This window comes from Choloepus didactylus, chromosome 3 (assembly GCF_015220235.1).
Source record: "Choloepus didactylus isolate mChoDid1 chromosome 3, mChoDid1.pri, whole genome shotgun sequence".
NCBI lineage: Eukaryota > Metazoa > Chordata > Mammalia > Pilosa > Megalonychidae > Choloepus > Choloepus didactylus.
The window spans coordinates 157,892,620-157,911,214 of NC_051309.1; the positions used below are offsets into that span (position 1 = coordinate 157,892,620).

At 38.0% G+C, this 18,595-nt stretch overlaps 1 protein-coding gene across 1 annotated transcript in view; it reads right to left on the reverse strand.

The window, feature by feature from the left end:
- Positions 1–18,595, reverse strand: part of ANAPC10 (anaphase promoting complex subunit 10) — a 143,109-nt gene that overhangs the window by 82,387 nt on the left and 42,127 nt on the right. The window contains exon 3 of the mRNA XM_037830740.1: positions 8,043–8,133. Within this exon, the coding sequence (XP_037686668.1) occupies positions 8,043–8,133 (91 nt within the window). The remainder of the gene's footprint in view (positions 1–8,042; positions 8,134–18,595) is intronic.

Sequence of the window (18,595 nt, forward strand, 5' to 3'; positions counted from 1 at the left end):
AGTTCCTTACAATCAGTTGACTGAGGAAGAGAAAACTCGGGCCTGGTTTACAAATTGTTCTGCAGATATACAGGTATGACCCGAAAGTGGACAGCTACAGCACTGCAGCCCCTTTCTGGGATGTCCCTGAAGGAAAGTAGTGAGGGGAAATTCTCCCAGTGGGTGGAACTTCGAGCAGTTTACTTGGTTATTCATTTTGCTAGGAAGGAGAACTGGCCAGAGGTGCATCTGTATACTGATTTATGGGCTGTTGCTAATGGTCTGGCTGGATGGTCATGGACTTAGAAGGAGGATGATCAGAAAATTGGCAACAAAGAGGTCTGGGAAAGAGGTATGTGGATAGACCTTTCTGAGTGGGCAAAAATATGAAGATATTTGTGTCCCATGTGAATGCTCAACAGAGGGTTACATCAGGAGAGGAAGGTTTTAATAATCAAGTGAATAAGAGACCCGTTCTGTGGATACCAGTCAGCCTCTTCCCCAGCTACTCCTGTCATTGCCCAATGGGCTCATGAACAAAGTGGCCATGGTGATAGGGATGGAGATTATGCATGAGCTCAGCAACATGGACTTCCACTCACCAAAGCCAAACTAGCAACAGCCACTGCTGAGTGCTCAATCTGTCAGCCGAAAAGACCCACACTCAGTCCCCAGTATGGCACCATTCCTCAAGGTGATCAGCCTGCTACCTGTGGCAGGTTGAATACACTGGACCACATAGTGACTTATTCTAACTGGAATAGACACATACTCTGTATATGGGTTTGCCTTCCCTGCACGCAATGTTTCTGCCAAAACTACCATCGGTGGACTTACAGAATGCCTTATCCAAAATCATGGTATTCCATACAGCATTTCTTGTGATCAAGGAACCCACTTCACAGCAAATGAAGTGTGGGAATGGGCACACATGCTCATGGAATTCTCTGGTCTTACCATGTTCCCCATCATCCAGAGACAGCTAGGTTGACAGAATGGTGGAATGGCCTTTTGAAGACTCAGTTATGGTGCCAACTAGGTGGCAATACCTTGTGGGGCTGAGGCAATGTTCTCATGGAGGCTGTGTATGCTCTAAATCAGTGTCCACTCTATGGTGTTGTTTCTCCCATAGCCAGGATTCACGGGTCCAGGAATCAAGGGGTGGAAATGGGAGTCACACCACTTACTGTCACCCTAGTGATCCATTAAGGAAATTTTTGCTTCCTGTCCCTGCAATCTTGAGCTCCACTGGTCTATTACAAGTCTTAGTTCCAAAAGAGGGAGTGCTCCCACCAGTAAACACAAAAATGATTCCATTGAACTGGAAGTTAAGACTGCCACCTGGCCACTTTGGGCTTCCCGTGCCTCTGAATCAACAGGCAAGGAAGGGGATTACTGTACAGGCTGTGGTGTCTGATCCTGTATTAATGGGAAATAGGACAGCAACTACACAATGGAAGTAAAGAAGCGTTTTCCTGGAATACAGGAGATCCCTTGGAGCATCTCTTAGTACTACCATGCCCTGTGATTAAAATCAATGGAAAACTGCAACAACCCAATCCAGAAAGGATTATCAATGGCCAAGAAACTTCAGGAATGAAGGTTTGGGTCACCCCACTAGGCGAAGAACCATGGCCAGCTGAAGTGCTTGATGAGGGTAAAGGGAACATGGAATGGGTAGTAGAAGAAGAAGTGATAAATATAAACTATGAACACGTGACCAGTTACAGAAACAAGGACTGTGATGGTATGAAAATTTCCTCCTTGTTTAGTTATGAGTATGTTTGTATTTTTACATAAAGAAAATTGTTTTCTTCTCTATCTTATCCCCTTTTCATATAACATAAGTTCTATTGTTCATTTCATAGCATTTAAGTTATAGGATATCAAGTTTAAGAGTGTTGTTACCCAAGGGCTTGCACCCTATCCTGGAGAGATTTAGTACATTTCCAATTGTATGCAGGACAGCTGAGTATTGTTAGGTGAAACATGTTTGTTATTGTATTCTATTTAGAGATTAAGTATGGTTTAAGGTGATGTGTATGTATAGTTGCCAAGTTGACACGTGGTGGACTGTGATGATTGGGTTCATGTGTCAACTTGGCCAGGTGATGGTGCCCAGTTGTTTGGTCAAGCAAACACTGGCTAACCATTACTGCAAGGACATTTCATGGCTGGTTAATAAACCAGAAGTCTAGTTTATTAAATCATCAGTCAGCTGATTATATCTGTGGCTGATTACATCTAGAATCAACTAAGGGAGTGTCTTCCATAATAAGAGAATACAATCAGTTGGATTTAACCCAATCAGTTGGAGACTTTTAAGGGAGAAGAGAGAACTTTCACCTCTTTCTCAGCCAGCCACCCTCTCCTCGGGAGTTCATCAAAGACCTTCATTGGAGTTGCCAGCTCACGGCCTGCCCTATGGAATTTGGACTTCTGCATCCTGCCCAACAGAATTTGGACTGGTGCATCTTCACAGCTGCATGAGAACTTTTATAAATCTCATATTTACAGATGTCTCCTGTTCGTTCTGTTTCCCTAGAGAACCCTGACTAATACAAACAGTAAGAAGGAATGAAGTCCTGAAGCATGCGACAACATGGATGAACCTTGAGGACACAGTGCTGAGTGAAATAAGCCAGACACAAAAGGACAATTATTGTATGATTTCATTAATATGAACTAACTAGAATATGTAAACTCATGGTCATAAATCTTAGAATATAGGTTACTAAGTGATAGAATGAAGCTAGAGAATGGGGAGTGGTTGCCTAGTATGTACAGAATTTTTAATGAGGTTGAACTTACGTGTTTGGAAATGGATAGAAGTGACAGCAGCTCATTATTGGGATTATAAGTGCTGAATTGCAGGTGAATTTGGTTGAAAGGGGTTGTTTAGAGTTAGGTACGTCACCAGAAGGAAACCTAGGGGTCAAAATATGGGATTGAGTAACAGTGAATCTTGTGTTGGCTGTTGTTTATGATTAATACTACAAATGTAAATAAATTCTTTTACAAACTAATACAAATGTATGACACATACAAAGAGTTAATAATAGAGTGGTACATGGGGGGAAAAGTACCTATTGCAAGCTACTGACTATAGTTAACAGTAATATTTTGATATTCTTGCACGAACTAGTACAAATGTATGACACGTTCAAAGAGTTAATAATAGAGTGGTACATGGCGGGGGGGAAGTACCTATTGCAAGCTACCAACTACAGTTAACAGTAATATTTTAATATTCTTTCATCAACAGTAACAAACGTACCACAACAATACTGGAAGTCAATATAAGGAGGGGATAAGTGTATGGAGTGTTTTGGGTTTTCTATTTTTATGTCTATTTGTTATTTCTCTTCCTAGATTACTGAAAATGTTCTGAAATTGAGCGTGATGATGAGTGCACAACTAGGTGATGATACTGTGAGATGCTGATTGTATACTTTGGATGGATTATATGGTATATAAATATATTTCAATAATATTTGCAGTTAAAAGAAGTATATTTCAGGGAGAACCTAAGATGGCGGCTAGGAGAGACAGGATAAAAAAACACCTCCATGAAAAATACTAGATAAAAGCCAGAAAGTGACCCAGAACACCAGTTCCAGAGAGACACCAGCTGGACAAGGTCTGCTAAAACCACAGGGGCCGTGTACTTGGTGAAACTGGGAGCCTGTGTTCTGAAACGAGCAGTAAGCCAGTTGAATGCATGGCAGCCACGCTGCGGTGTGGGGAAACCATGGGTTGGCGTTTGGAGGCAGACTAGCTCTTTCTTAAAAAACCCAAAAGCGGCTGCAGAAACAGCAGCAAGTACCACACAGTGAAGTGTGGCAGGAACGGGCTGTGTGAACGCCTCAATATCTGGCGTGGAAGATAGCCTGTTGCGCACTCGCTGCTAATTGTCTTGGAGCAAGGCAGGCAGAGGTAAGCCACAAGGGGAAAGTAACCACGCCCCTTGCAGCCATCTTCCCGGCGGGCTGGGAACACTCCTGCCAGGCACCGGGACCCAAAGCCCAGAGCTGCGCCAAAAAACCCAGTGCGACAGGAAGTGTTTCCAGCAACACTCGCACACGCCACAATATTGGGCATGGACAATAGCCTTTCAAGCACCCACAGCTAACTATCCCGGAGCTGGGAAGGCGGAGCTGTGTGAAAAGGGGGAAATTAATGCATCCCAATGAGCCATCCTTATAGCAGGCTGGGAAGCCCCTGCATGGCCCGGTAGCCCAGAACTTCCCTTGAGGGATGGCACGCACTTGTGACAGAGCACAACCTTCCCTCAGCAGAGGCCCTAGAAGGGCACAGCTTGGAAGAGGGACCCACTCGGAAATCCCAGGGACCATATGCTAATACCAAGGACTTGTGGGTCAGCAGCAGAAACAATCTGTGGCGAGACTGAACTGAAGGTTTAGACTCTTGCAACCGACTTAAATCTCCAGGAACACCTGGGAGGTTTGATTATTAAAGCTGCCTTCCCTCCCTAACCGCTCAGACACACACACCACATTTAGGGCGGACAGTACCAACAACACACCCAAACTTGGCGCACCAATTAGACCCCACAAGAATCAGACGCCTACACACCACAAAAACAAAGTTGGAGAGAACTGACTTTAGGGGAATAGGTGAGTCGCGGACGCCATCTGCTGGTTAGCTAGAGAAAGTGTACTCCACCAAGCTGTAGATCTGACAAATTAGAGATAAGGCTTTGAATAATCCTACATATCCTAAAAGAACCCTATCAAGTAAGGCAAATGCCAAGAGGCCAAAAACAACAGAAAAATTTAAAGCATATTAAAAACAATATGGATAACCCAAACCCAAACATCCAAATCAAAACATCAGAGGAGACACAGTACTTGGAGCAATTAATCAAAGAACTAAAGACAAACAATGAGGGCATGGCACAGGATATAAAGGGCATGAAGAAGACCCTAGAAGAGCATAAAGAAGAAATTGCAAGAGTAAATTTAAAAAATAGATGATCTTATGGAAATAAAAGAAACTGTTGACCACATTGAAAAGATTCTGGATACTCATAATACAAAACTGGAAGAAGCTGAACAATGAATCAGCGATGTAGAGGACCACAGAATGGAAAATGAAAGAACAAAAGAAAGAATGGGGAAAAAAATTGAAAGAGACCTCAGGGATACGATAGATAATATAAAATGTACAAATATAAGACTCATTGGTGTCCCAGAAGGGGAAGAGAAGGGGAAAGGTCTAGAAAGAGTATTCAAAGAAACTGTTGGGGAAAACTTCCCAAACCTTCTACACATTATAAATACACAAAGCATAAATGCCCAGGAAACTCCAAATAGAATAAATCCAAATAAACCCACTCCAAGACGTATTCTAATCAGACTGTCAAATACTGAGGAGAAGGAGCAAGTTCTGAAAGCAGCAAGAGAAAAGCAATCCACCACATACAAAGGAAACAACATAAGACTAAGTAGTGACTACTCAGCGGCCACCACAGAGGCAAGAAGGCAGTGGCATGACATATTTAAAATTCTGAGAGAGAAAAATTTCCAACCAAGAATACTTTATCCAGCAAAGCTCTCCTTCAAATTTGAGGGAGAGCTTAAATTTTTCACAAACAAATGCTGTGAGATTTTGCTAATAAAAGACCTGCCCTACTTCAGATACTAAAGGAGCCCTATCAACAGAGAAACAAAGAAAGAGACTCAATATTGGTTCATTAAAGGACAATAAGAGAGAGAGGGAAAAAATATATCTGACAAACATAAACCAAAAGATAGGATGGCTGATTCAAGAAATGCCTTGACAGTAATAACGTTAAATGTAAATGGATTAAACTCCCCAATTAAAAGATATAGATAGGCAAAATGGATAAAAAAATATGAACCATCAATATGATGCATGCAAGAGACTCATCCTTGACATAGGGACACGAAGAAACTGAAAGTGAAAGGATGGGAAAAAATATTTCATGCAAGCTACAGCCAAAAGAAAGCAGGAGTAGAAATATTAATCTAAGATAAAATAGACTTTAAATGCAAGGTTGTTATGAAAGACAAAGAAGACCCCTACACACTAATAAAAGGGCAATTCAACAAGAAGAAATAACAATCATAAATGTTTATGCACCCAATCATGGTGCCACAAAATACATGAGAAAAACACTGACAAAATTAAAGGAAGCAATGGATGTTTCCACAATAATTGTGGGAGACTTCAACACATCACTCTCTCCTATAGATAGATCAACCAGACAGAAGACCAATAAGGAAATTGAAAAACTAAACAAGTGGATAAATGAATTTGATTTAACACACATATATAGAACATCACATCCCAAATCACCAGGATACACATTCTTCTCTAATGATCACAGAACTTTCTCCAGAATAGACCATATGCTGGGACATAAAACAAGCCTCAATAAATTTAAAAAAAAATTGAAATTATTCAAAGCACATTCTCTGACCACAATGGAATACAATTAGAAGTCAATAACCATCAGAGACTTAGAAAATTCACAAACACTTGGATGTTAAACAACACACTCCTAAAATAAATGGTGTGTAATGTAGAATGTAGGGGGACCAGCGATAGAGAGCAATTGGTGAAGGGGGAATGATAACCCAATAAGAACAGACAAGCTATCATGGGTGAGTTTAATGTTCTGGGAATGCCTAGGAATGATTACAGTTTGTTAATTTCTGGTGGCTGTGGTGGGAACAAGTTCACAGAAATGTTGCTATATTGGGTTATTTTCTTGGGGTAGAGTAGGAACATGTTGGACTCCCTTGCTATGGTTTGTTTGGAATGTTTTTTTTATTGTATGCTTTTTTAAAAAAATTTTTTTATATAGTTGATTTTTTAAAAAAAGACTTAATGGAAAAAAAAAAAAAAACAATGAAAAAAATATGCAGAGCCCGCTTGAGGAGCTGGTGGAGAATGCAGGGGTGTTGGGCTCCCCCACCTCAATGGTTGCTGATATGCTCACAGACATAGGGGACTGGTGGTTTGATGGGCTGAGCCCTCTACCACAGGACTTGCCCTTGGGAAGACTGTTACTGCAAAGGAGAGGATAGGCCTCCCTATAATTGTGCCTAAGAGCCTCCTTCCAGATGCCTCTTTGTTGCTCAGATGTGGCCCTCTCTCTCTAGCTAAGTCAACCTGGCAGGTGAAATCACTGCCCTCCCTAGTACGTGGGATCTGACACTCAGGGGAGTGAATCTCCGTGGCAACGTGGAATATGACTCCCGGGGAGGAATCTAGACTTGGCATCGTGGGATGGAGAACATGCCAGGGGGCTGTGAAAGAAAATGAAATAAGCTTCAGTGGCAGAGAGATTCCAAAAGGAGCCGAGAGGTCACTCTGGTGGGCACTCTTACGCACAATACAGATAACCCTTCTTAGGTTCTAATGAATTGGAATAACTAGCAGTAAATACCTGAAACTATCAAACTACAACCCAGAACCCATGAATCTTGAAGACGACTGTATAAAAATGTAGCTTATGAGGGGTGACAATGTGATTGGGAAAGCCATATGGATCACACTCCCCTTTGTCTCATTTATGGATGGATGAGTAGAAAAACAAGGGAAGAAAAAAAAAAGAGAAAAAGGCACCCAGTATTCTTTTTTCATTTTAATTGTTCTTTTTTACTTTAATTTTCATTCTTATTATTTTTGTGTGTATGGTAATGAAAAATGTCAAAAATTATTTTTGGTGATGAATGCACAACTATATAATGGTACTGTAAACAAATGAATATACTCTTTGTTTTGTATACTGCATGGTATGCAAATATATCTCAATAAATATGAATTAAAAAAAGTATATTTGAGAAGACAGTACATAAAAAGAACTCTGTGAAACGCCATACGGGATTTGTCAAGGACAACACAGTAAACCTTAGATGCTTACAATATAGTTGAGCAAAAAAACAAAAAAAGAAGAGCTTAGTGTATTTCACTATTCACTATTTCTACATTTCTTTAAATTTTATATAAACAAAACAGATTTTCCTATTCACTCATAATGTACACAAATTGAAATTTCAAAATTGTATTACCTGAATTGAATGTTCACTAAATGAGGCTGAGAACCATCTGACTGCCAATAAGTTTCCAGATTGTCATCTCGTAACTGATCCACTCCAAATCCTAAAAACACCAAAAGTGACAGTAAATAAATTCATTAAAAAAAGGAGCTGTATACATGCAATGAAAAATTATCATGTTTATTTGTCCAGAAGGTTTGATATACAGATGGTCAGAATTGTGAAATTTAGATTAACCATAATTCTTCCAAGCTTTTTTCTAGGCCTCAACTCAGAAGAAGTATCACTTGCACACACAAAAGCTTTATTAGGACCAAGTTTTTTTGGTGTTGGCTATAGTTGATAGAAAACGTCTTCTAAGATACATGCTGAAGTCAGTATGTATTAAAACCCATTTTCTCCCAAAGGACACATATTGTATGGTTTATGATATTGTCTATATGTTAAAACTTTAACATCTGTGTGAGACCAAAGGAAGAGATGTTTATTTTGTCCAAAATTTAAATTCTCTGTAGCACACTATCTAATTTAATCTGTCTGGTCAGTTTATTTAAATAACCTAAATACAAGGAACCTAGAATAGGGAATGAGATCTTGTTATTCCCTGTAAGTTTAATATAATATCCTGATACATTCCAGAGTATTCTGGGCAGAAAGTAAAAGTGTATTTGCAAAGTCCCTTGAGGGAATGAAGAAAAAATATGGAACTATTAAATTTCCCCACATGGGAAACTCCTGATATTCTCTCACACATTAAGGCCTTCCAATTTAATAAGCCACGCCTCGATCTTGAGGCTTGCCTTTATGAAATTTGTTTCTATAATGGCAAAGCTAAGCCTACGTATAATCAGTCATGCCTAAGAGTCATCCCCAGCACCTCTTTTTTACTCAAATGTGGCCTTGCTCTCCAAGTCAAACACTGCAAATAAACTCACTACCTTCCCTTATACATGAGACATGACTACCAGAGGTATAAGTCTCCCTGGCAATGTGGGACATGACTCCCGGAGATTAGCCTAGTCCTGGCATCGTGAGATTGATAATGCCTTCTTGACCAAAAGAGGGAAATGAAATGAAACAAAATAAAATTTCACTGGCTAAGAGACTTCAAAGAGAGTGGAGAGGTCATTCTGGAAGTTATTCTTATACAAGCTGCTGCCAGATATTGCAATTTGCCACAATATGCGAAGCACCAACAAACAGTATTCCTGAAAACCCTGTAGAATATCCTGGGCTCCATCTAAGGCTCTAGAAAAGTTTTACTTATTAAGTTTATTTTTTTGGAAACGTAAAGCCTTGAAAAGTAAAGCCAGCTAAGCCTGGAAACCCAGAGTTTTTAGTCTCTAAAAGAATATCAACCAGTTTCATTCCTCAACCCCATAAGCCACCCTTTTTCAGCACAAAGAAGTTAGAATGGTCATTGCCCAGTTATCCCTGAAGATTGAAAGAATGATCAAAGGAGAGGGAGGAGCTGTAACGGAGAAGTTAGGTTCCAACAAATGATTATGACTACTGACTCATTATATAGATACTTCCTTTTAGTTTCTAGTGTATTAGAGTAGCCAGAAGGAAATACCCGATAATGTTGAACTGTAATCCAGTAGCCTTGATCTTTAATGATTGTATAACTATACAACTTTTATCTTGTGACTGTATGATTGTAAGAACCTTGTGACTGACACCCCCTTTATCCAGTGAATGGGTAGCTGAGTAATAAAGACATGCATAAAAAAATTAAAAACCAGTTTCTCATATTATCTACAAACTGATAATGAGAACGATCCCCCATGTCTTGGAAAATCATCAAAAGTAAAACAGATTCCCCTAAATTCAATATGCCATACTCGTCATGACAAAAAAAAAGGACAACTTAAGAATATTTTCAAAAGTTACATACATTTTGAAACTAAGTATTTCTGATTAACATTCTAATTAATCAAAAATTAAATTTAACCAGAATCCCAAATTCTCAAGCCATTCCAAGTAACTGAAGTTGGACTTTAACCAGTGTGGTCAGTTTATGTAAACAACCTAAATACAAGGAACCTAGAATAGGAAATGTGAGCTTATTCTGTACAAGTTAATGTAATCCCTGATACATTAACTATTGTGGTGTTTTCTTCTAGATTAAAACCACAGTAATTCATACTAATTATAGAAACAAGCTTGAATCAATGGTAAAGTACGGATTGTTTCAAAAAAAGTTATTTACATTTTTTTGACTAAGTAACAAGTTCATTATGGATCAAATTCAAAAAGTAGAAAAGAGAATAGGTGAAAGAGAACACCCACCAATATCACAGCCATCCATCGATATAATCGATGTTATCAGTTCCTTGAATGTCCTTTCACAAACATGGTATATCTACAATAGTAAGTAACATATATTCTTTCTTTACACAAATAATGAAATACCATACATAGTTCTGCATTTTGTTTTTGTTGTTGTTTTAACTTAACATATCTGGAAGATTATTTCTTATTAATAAAATAATAAAAATAACAGCAAACATTGAATCATTTTTACTATGTACCAAACATGTTCTAAGCATTTTACCTACATTAACTCAATAATCCAACATCAACAGTTTCCACACTTTTTTTAAGGTTATGCAGTATCTTCCTGTATGGACATACAGTGATTAACCAAACCCCTGTAGGACATTTAGGTTGTTTCCAATGTTTTACTATTACAAACAACACTACAATTAATTTCCATCTATCTACCTATCTATCTATCTATCTCTACATGTTAGTATTTCTGGAGGATGGATTATCAGGAATGGACTACTGGGTCATTTGAATTTTCAATTTGATATATACTGCCAAATTACCCTCTAAAGTTCTTCTCTCACCAATAATGTACCAGAATACCTATCCTTCTACATCCCTAGAAAAAATTGAGACATTCTGAAATCTATACACTAGATTTTAAAGACTTAGTAAAAAGTTAAATATCAAACTAACAATTTTTATATTGATTACATGTTGAAATGATATTTCAGACATACTGAGTTAAATAAAATAAACTATTAGTTTTGACTGTTTCCTTTGACTTTTTTAATATAGCTACTAGATAACTTTATATATGTGGCTCACATTATATTTCTATTGGAAGCACTGTTTTGTACCCATGCTACAATGCAATCTTTTAAATATTTATTAACCTGAGAGATGAAAAAGTATTTCATTTGAATATGTATTTCCTTTTTTGCAATGAGGTAGAAAATATTTTCATGTTTTATTGATCATCTATATTTCTTATATAAAACGTCTCTTCATAGCCTCCTACTTTCTTCAATAGACTCTGGTCTTTTTATTGACTTATAACTCATTTATTATTACAAATATTAACTCTCTGTTTCATGTGATCCAAATATGTCTTCTCCAATCTGAGATTTAACTTAAATTTGCATATATTTCCTTTACTGTACATACAAGTGGATAAGAGAGGGTTTGCCAAAAGATATGATTTTTGCATTGAATTCTAAAATACTATTAAGAGATAAAGGTCATTTCAACAAAGAGAAGAACAGGCAATGGTGTGGATCAAGAAAAGTGGCATGTACAAGAAGAAATTAAATTAGTTCCTTTGGGGAGCTAAAACCACACCTTGGGATGGAGCAGGAAATGGGCAAGAGATGTATGAAAGGAGCCAGATCATACATAATCTTGTGCACTAAGCTAACAAGTATAAATTATTTTAAAAGATATGGCAGCCTACAGAAGAATTTTTAGTAGCCAAGTCATAGGACCAGGAAATTATCAAGATCTTTTGAGAGAACCTTCAGCACCAGTGAGGGAAAAAGCCACTGTGGCAATCCAACTAGCAACTGAGGAAGTCTGAATTAATATAATAACAGAGGGAAATGGTCAAAAAATAGTTATCTATTTTACCAAAGAAAAACCTCTTAAAATGTAAAGACCAGGCTCTCCATTACTCACTCTATATCTCTTATATCTGTGCTGTCCAAAATGGTGGCCACTAGCCATATGTGGCTATTGAACACTTAAATTATGGCTAGTCCAAATTGAGATGTGATGTAAGTATAAAATGCTCACTAGTTTTCAAAGACTTAGTATGAAAAAATAATGTAAACTATCTCAATAACAATTGTCTGATTATAATAAATTAAAAATACAATTAAATTCACCTGCTTCTTTTGACCTGTTGAATGTTATCAGAAAAATTAAAACCACAGATGTGGCTTGCATTACGTTTTTATTAAACAGTTGTCTTAGACCATGCTTCTGTCCCTCATTTATGCAGTATTCCAAAGGCAATTATAAAATATTAAGTTATACAAGGCATTTTAGTTTCCTCAGCTACTCAAGCAAATCCCATGAAATGGGTTGGGTTAAACTACAGGAATTTATTTGCTCACAGTTTTCAGGCTATAAGAAAGTCCAAATCAAGGCATCATTGAAGTAATGCTTTCTTCCCAAAGACTTTGTGGCATTTTGGGCTGGCTACTGGCAATCCTTTTTTAACTTGTTACATGGGAAGGCATATGGCAGCATCTCCTGATCTCTCCCTTCTCTTCCAGGTTCCACTGATGTTCAGCTTCTGGCTTCCTGTGGCTTTCTCTCTCTTTGTCTGAATTTCTTTCTGCTTATAATGAACTCCAGCAATAGGATTAAGAACCATCCTGAGTAAGGTGGGCCAAACCTTAACTGAAGTAACCTAATCCAAAGATCTTACTTACAATGGGTTCATACCCATGGGAATGGATTAGGTTAAGAACATGTTTTTCTGGGATACAAACAGTTTCAAAACACCACACAAGGTACAAGATTAAAAGCCTGTCTTGCAATCAATATAGTTGCTAAGTCATAAATCACTTTTGCTACTACTTTATGAGTTTCCTAATAAAGGATAACTAAACTACATGATTCTTCCTTAGTTAATTCTTCTACAGTTAAATGTTCTATTGAGTAAAAGTTTTTTTCACTCGTTTTAACTATTCAGCTAGTTTTTGGGTTTTTTTTTTTGATTATTGAATTTTTTTTTTTTTTTTTAAGATTGTTCACATACCATACAATTATCCAAAGATCCAAAGTGTACAATCAAATGCCCTGGTACCATTATACAGCTGTGCATCCATCAACACAATTTTTTTTTTCAATTTTTAGAACATTTGTATTACTCCAGAAAAGAAATAAAGACAAAAAAACAAGGAAACTCATATCCTCCCATACCCCTAACCAGCCCCCTTCCATTGTTGACTCATAGTATTGGTACAGTACATTTATTACTGTTGATGAAAGAATGTTAAAATGCTACTAACTGTAGTATATAGTTTGCAATAGGCATATTTTTCTCTATATGTTCCTCTATTATTAACTTCTAGTTATAGTGTCATACATTTGTTCTAGTTCATGAAAGAGATTTCTAATATTTGTACAGTTAATCACGGACATTGCCCACCACAAGATTCACTGTTTTATACATTCCTATCTTTTAACCTCCAACTTCCCTTCTGGTGATATACGTGATTCTGAGCTTCCCCTTTCCACCACATTCACGCACCATTCAGTGCTGTTAGTTATTCTAACACCGTGCTACTGTCACCTCTGTTCATTTCCAAACATTTAAGTTCAACCTAGTTGAACATTCTGCTCATAATAAGCAACCACTCCCCATTCTTTAGCCTTGTTCTATATCCTGGTAACTTATATCTCATGTTTATGAGTTTATATATTATAATTAGTTTATATCAGTGAGACCCTGCAATATTTGTCCTTATGTGTCTGACTTATTTCACTTAGTATAGTGCCCTCAAGCTTTCTTCATCAACCCATTTTTTTTACGATGGTTTTGTTCACCATACATTCCAGTCTAAGTAAACAATTGATGGTTCCCTGTACAGTCACGTATTTATGTATTCACCACCATCAACACTATCTATATAATGACATCTCCACTTATTTCACAAAGCAGGAGGAAGAGTCAAAGAAGGAAGAGAGACAAAAGAAAAACAAAAAAGAAAGAGAAAAAAAAACATGAACTAGGAAGCAACAAAAGGAAAGATAGCATTAAACTAAAGTAGAATAAAGAATCAGACATTACCAATGCCAAAAGTCCCATACCTCTCCCTTATGCCCCCCTCTTATATGCATTTAGCTTTGGTATTTTGCCTTTGTTACATTAAAGGAAGCATAATACAATGTTTCTGTTAACTATAGTCTCCAGTTTGCATTGATTGTATTTTTCCCCCAATACCTACCTATTTTTAATACCTTGCAAGGTTGACATTCATTTGTTCTCCCTCACAAAAAAATATTTGTACATTTTATCACAATTGTTGAGCACTCTAGGTTTCACTGAGTTAATACAGTCCCAATCTTTATCTTTCATCTTTCCTTCTGGTATCCCACATGCTGCTAACCTTCCTCTTCAACCATACTCACAGACATCTTTGTTCAGTGTACTTACATTGCTGTGCTACCATCACCCAAAATTGTGTTCCAAATCTCTCACTCCTATCTTTTCCTGTCTGTAGTGCTCCCTTTAGCGTTTCCTGTAGAGCAGGTATCTTGTTCACAAACTCTGTCATTGTCTGTTTGTCAGAGAATATTTTAAGCTCTCATATTTGAAGGACAGTTTTGTCGGATATAGGATTCTTCGTTGGTGGTTTTTCTCTTTCAGTATCTTAAATATATCACACCACTTCCTTCTTGCCTCTGTGGTTTCTGCTGAGAAATCCACACATAGTTTTATCAAGCTTCCTTTGTAGGTGATGGATTGCTTTTCTCTTGCTGGTTTCAGGATTCTCTTTGTCTTTGATGTCTGATAATCTGATTATTAAGTGTCTTGGCGTAGGCCTATTCAGATCTATCCTGTTTGGGGTACACTGCGCTTCTTTGATCTGTAATTTTATGTCTGTCATAAGAGATGGGAAATTTTCATTATTTCCTCTATTATTGTTTCCGCCCCTTTTCCCTTCTCTTCTCCTTCTGGAACACCCATGACATGTACATTCATACATTTCATGTTGTCATTCAATTCCCTGAGATGTTGCTCATATTTTTCCATTCTTTTCCCTATCTCTTCTTTTGTGTGCAGGCTTTCAGGTGTCTTGCTCTCCAGTTCCTGGGTGTTTTTTCTGCCTCTTGAGATCTGCTGTTGTATGTCTCCATTGTGTCTTTCATCTATTGTGTTGTGCCTTTCGTTTCCATAAATACTGCCAGTTGTTTCTTCGAACTTTCGATTTCTACTTGATGTACGCCCAGTGTTTTCTTTATAGCATTTATCCCTTTTGCCATATCTTCCCTAAAGTTTTTGAATTGATTTAGCATTAGTTGTTTCAATTCCTGTGTCTCAGTTGAAGTTGAAGTTTGTTCCTCTGACTGGGCCATAACTTCATTTTTCTTAGTGCAGGTTTTAGTTTTCTGTTTTCTAGTACCTGGTTTCCTTGGTTCCCCCAATCAGGTTTTCCCAGACCAGAACAGGCTCAGGTCCCAGGAGGAGGACATATTCAGTATCCGGCTTCCCTGAGGGTATGTCTTAGAAGATTTAGACACCCTGTGAGGCCTCAAGCTGCTGTGCTTTTCCTAACCTGCCCAGCTGTTGGCACCTGTCAGTCTATAGCTCCTGACTGGTATAAGGAGGTGTGGCCCTTGGCTGTTTTCCCCCAGGCTCTGGGGGTCTGGTTCTGAATGGAAGGCAGATAGTAGAGCTGGGCCCCACCTCTTTCCTCTTAGCGAAGATCCACCCCTAGGGAGTTTTCATTTGCATTTAAATGGGTTCTTTTTCTCTCTGTCTCTGCTATTTCCATTCTTGTCTGCGTTTGAGTGCTGCAAACTGAAAATGGCTGGGGCTTTCTCCATTGAGCCACTCAGGTTGAGAGAGTGAAAAAGGGACAGAAAGCCCCCTTTCAGGGCCAGTCCATGGTCCCCAGTTTCACCTGCCAACCAGAGACAGCACCTGATCCTCTGGGCTCCCCCTCGCAGCACAGAGAAGTCCCTGGCTCTTCAAGGTCAGTCATCACTAAAAGCCTCTGTCTGTTTGTTGGAGATTTGCAGCTTGCATTGAGCAGTCCATGTTTGCAAATTAAAATCCCAGCTGGAGCTGGACTGAGGAATATTCGCTTGTTCAGAGACTGCTGCTCTCTATCACAGTGAGGCTTTGCAGTTTGGACTGCCACGGGGGTGGGGGCTCCTGGCTTGTGTCCATAGTTTCTCCTCACAGATTCCACAGTGAAATCTCAGGCATTCATCCCAATCCAGGTTGGTGCATGATGTGTGGACAGTCACAGTTTTGCCCCAGCAGTTATCCCAGATCATTTACTAGTTTTTCCTGGTTGTTTATTAGTTGCTCCGGGGGGACTACTAAGTAACTTCCACTCCTCTCTAGGCCGCCATCTTCTTCCGTCTCTGGGTTTTTTTTTTTAATCCTTCATTTCACAACTTTACTTATACAGGGGCTTAAAGAATTTCATAAAATGTTGTTTGTTCTTAAAAAGCAAAATAAACAATTAAAAATCCTGAATAACTTAAATAAGAAATAACAGAACAAGAGATGTCCTATAACTGAAGACTATTTTAAATTTGTTTTTAATATATTCCTTATGAAACTGTAACAATACAACTAAGCTAAATTTTTACCTCTGGAACACTGAATTGGTATGATTACTGGCTGTTACTTCCTCAGTATGTCTCATAAATGGAACTTCTTACAAACATATAATAGATGCCAATGTCATGTCTCAGAAAGCAAAACTTTTTTCCAAAGCCTCCCACTCAATATTATATCTGAATTCTTTTATTCCAAACAAAAGAACTAAAAACAAAGATCTCTGATAACTTCTTTGACCGGTATCATGATAATGCACAAAATTACGTTATTATCCATTTAAAAAAAAACCTTTTACATGATGTACTAACTCTCTAAAGCAGTAGTTTTCAAAGTGTGGTCTTTGGATTACCAGCCTCATTTTTACCTGGGAACTTGTCAGAAATTCAAATTCTAGATCTAAAATCAGAAATTTTAAGAGTTACCCCCAATAGTCTGTGTTTTCACAAATTCTATAGGTGATTCTGGTGCACACTAAAATGTTAAAACTACTGTTCTAAGGCAGGGTTTCTTAACTTTGGCATTAGTTACATTTTGGACCAGATAATTTTTGTTGTTGGGGGTTGTCCTGGGCATTGTAGGATGTTTAGCAACTTCCCTATCCTCTACCTACCAGATCCAGTTGCAAATGTGATAATAAAAAAAAAAAAATCTCCAGATATTGGCAAATATTGGATATTGGTTAAAAAAAAAAAAAAAAAAATCATCCCCAGTTGATAACCACTACACTAAGGTAAAGAAAACCAGTGCTCACCTGTGGTTATTGATATTGTTCAGTAATATTCACTCTCCTCTCTGCAGCCTCCATGGGAGGAATATGATTTGCTACTCCACTCATATTGGGGCTAATCTATGACTTGTTTTGTCAATACACTGTGAGCAGATGTGACACAAGCAGAAGTTTTAAATGTGTTAGCAAGGTTTGGCTTGACCTTCTGAATGTCTGGCGCTCCAGTAAGAGAATATACCTCAGATAGCCATTGGTCTCAGAACGGGGAAACACATGGAGAGGATCTGAATCCAACCTATAGTCTAGAACTGAGCCACAGCCAAGCAAGAAATATTTTTGTTGTTGTTATAAGCCATTGAGACATTAGGGTTGTTTGTTATGCAGAATTAGAGCCATCAGAACTGACTAATACAATATCAATAGCCAAGATATATTTTAATACTCTACTTTAGATTGTCTTTATGAATAAAACAGCCATTTTCATTTCAAGCATATCTATTACCACAACTACTTTCACATTTGCTGGACATTTATTATAACTGAGACATGTCTCGACTCTGAAGATGCAAAGATGTGTAACACATGATCTTGGTGGAGGAGTTCATCTATCTCATGCATATCTCAAGATCCACACCATGGCTACTCACATTTAAATTAACTAAAATTAAATAAAATTTAAAATTTGGTTCCTCTGTAATAATAGTCACATTTCAAGTGCTCAATAGCCACATGTGGCTAGTGATTACTGCACTGAACAGTGTAAGAAGGTCTATTAGCACTATAGAATTAAGCAGATAAATTATAACATAAACTGTTAAATGAGTGTTAGATGAGATGAAAAGTTAACTAACTTCTTGAAACACGATCTTATCTTGGCTTCTATTCTCAACATCCCACTCTCATTCTTTTCCTCCTAGTTCACTGGCCACTTCTTAAATGCCCTTTGTTGACTCCTCTTTCTGCTTCTCTGCCAGATCTCTACATCTTGACGTGCCCATCATCTCTCCCTAGGTAAGTGTGGTAGTTTGAAGCTGTATGTATTCCAAAAAACACATGTTCTTAAAACTAATTCATTCCTTTGGGTGTTTCTCCTTGCAGCTTACAGTAAAATGTGAGAGGAAAGAGATAAGCTGAGAAATGAACTCCTATGAACACACACACACACACACACACACACACACAGAAATTGATAGTGTAGATGTATAAGTTAGGGTTCTCTTGGGAAACAAAATCAATGAGAGATGTCTCTGATTATCAAAT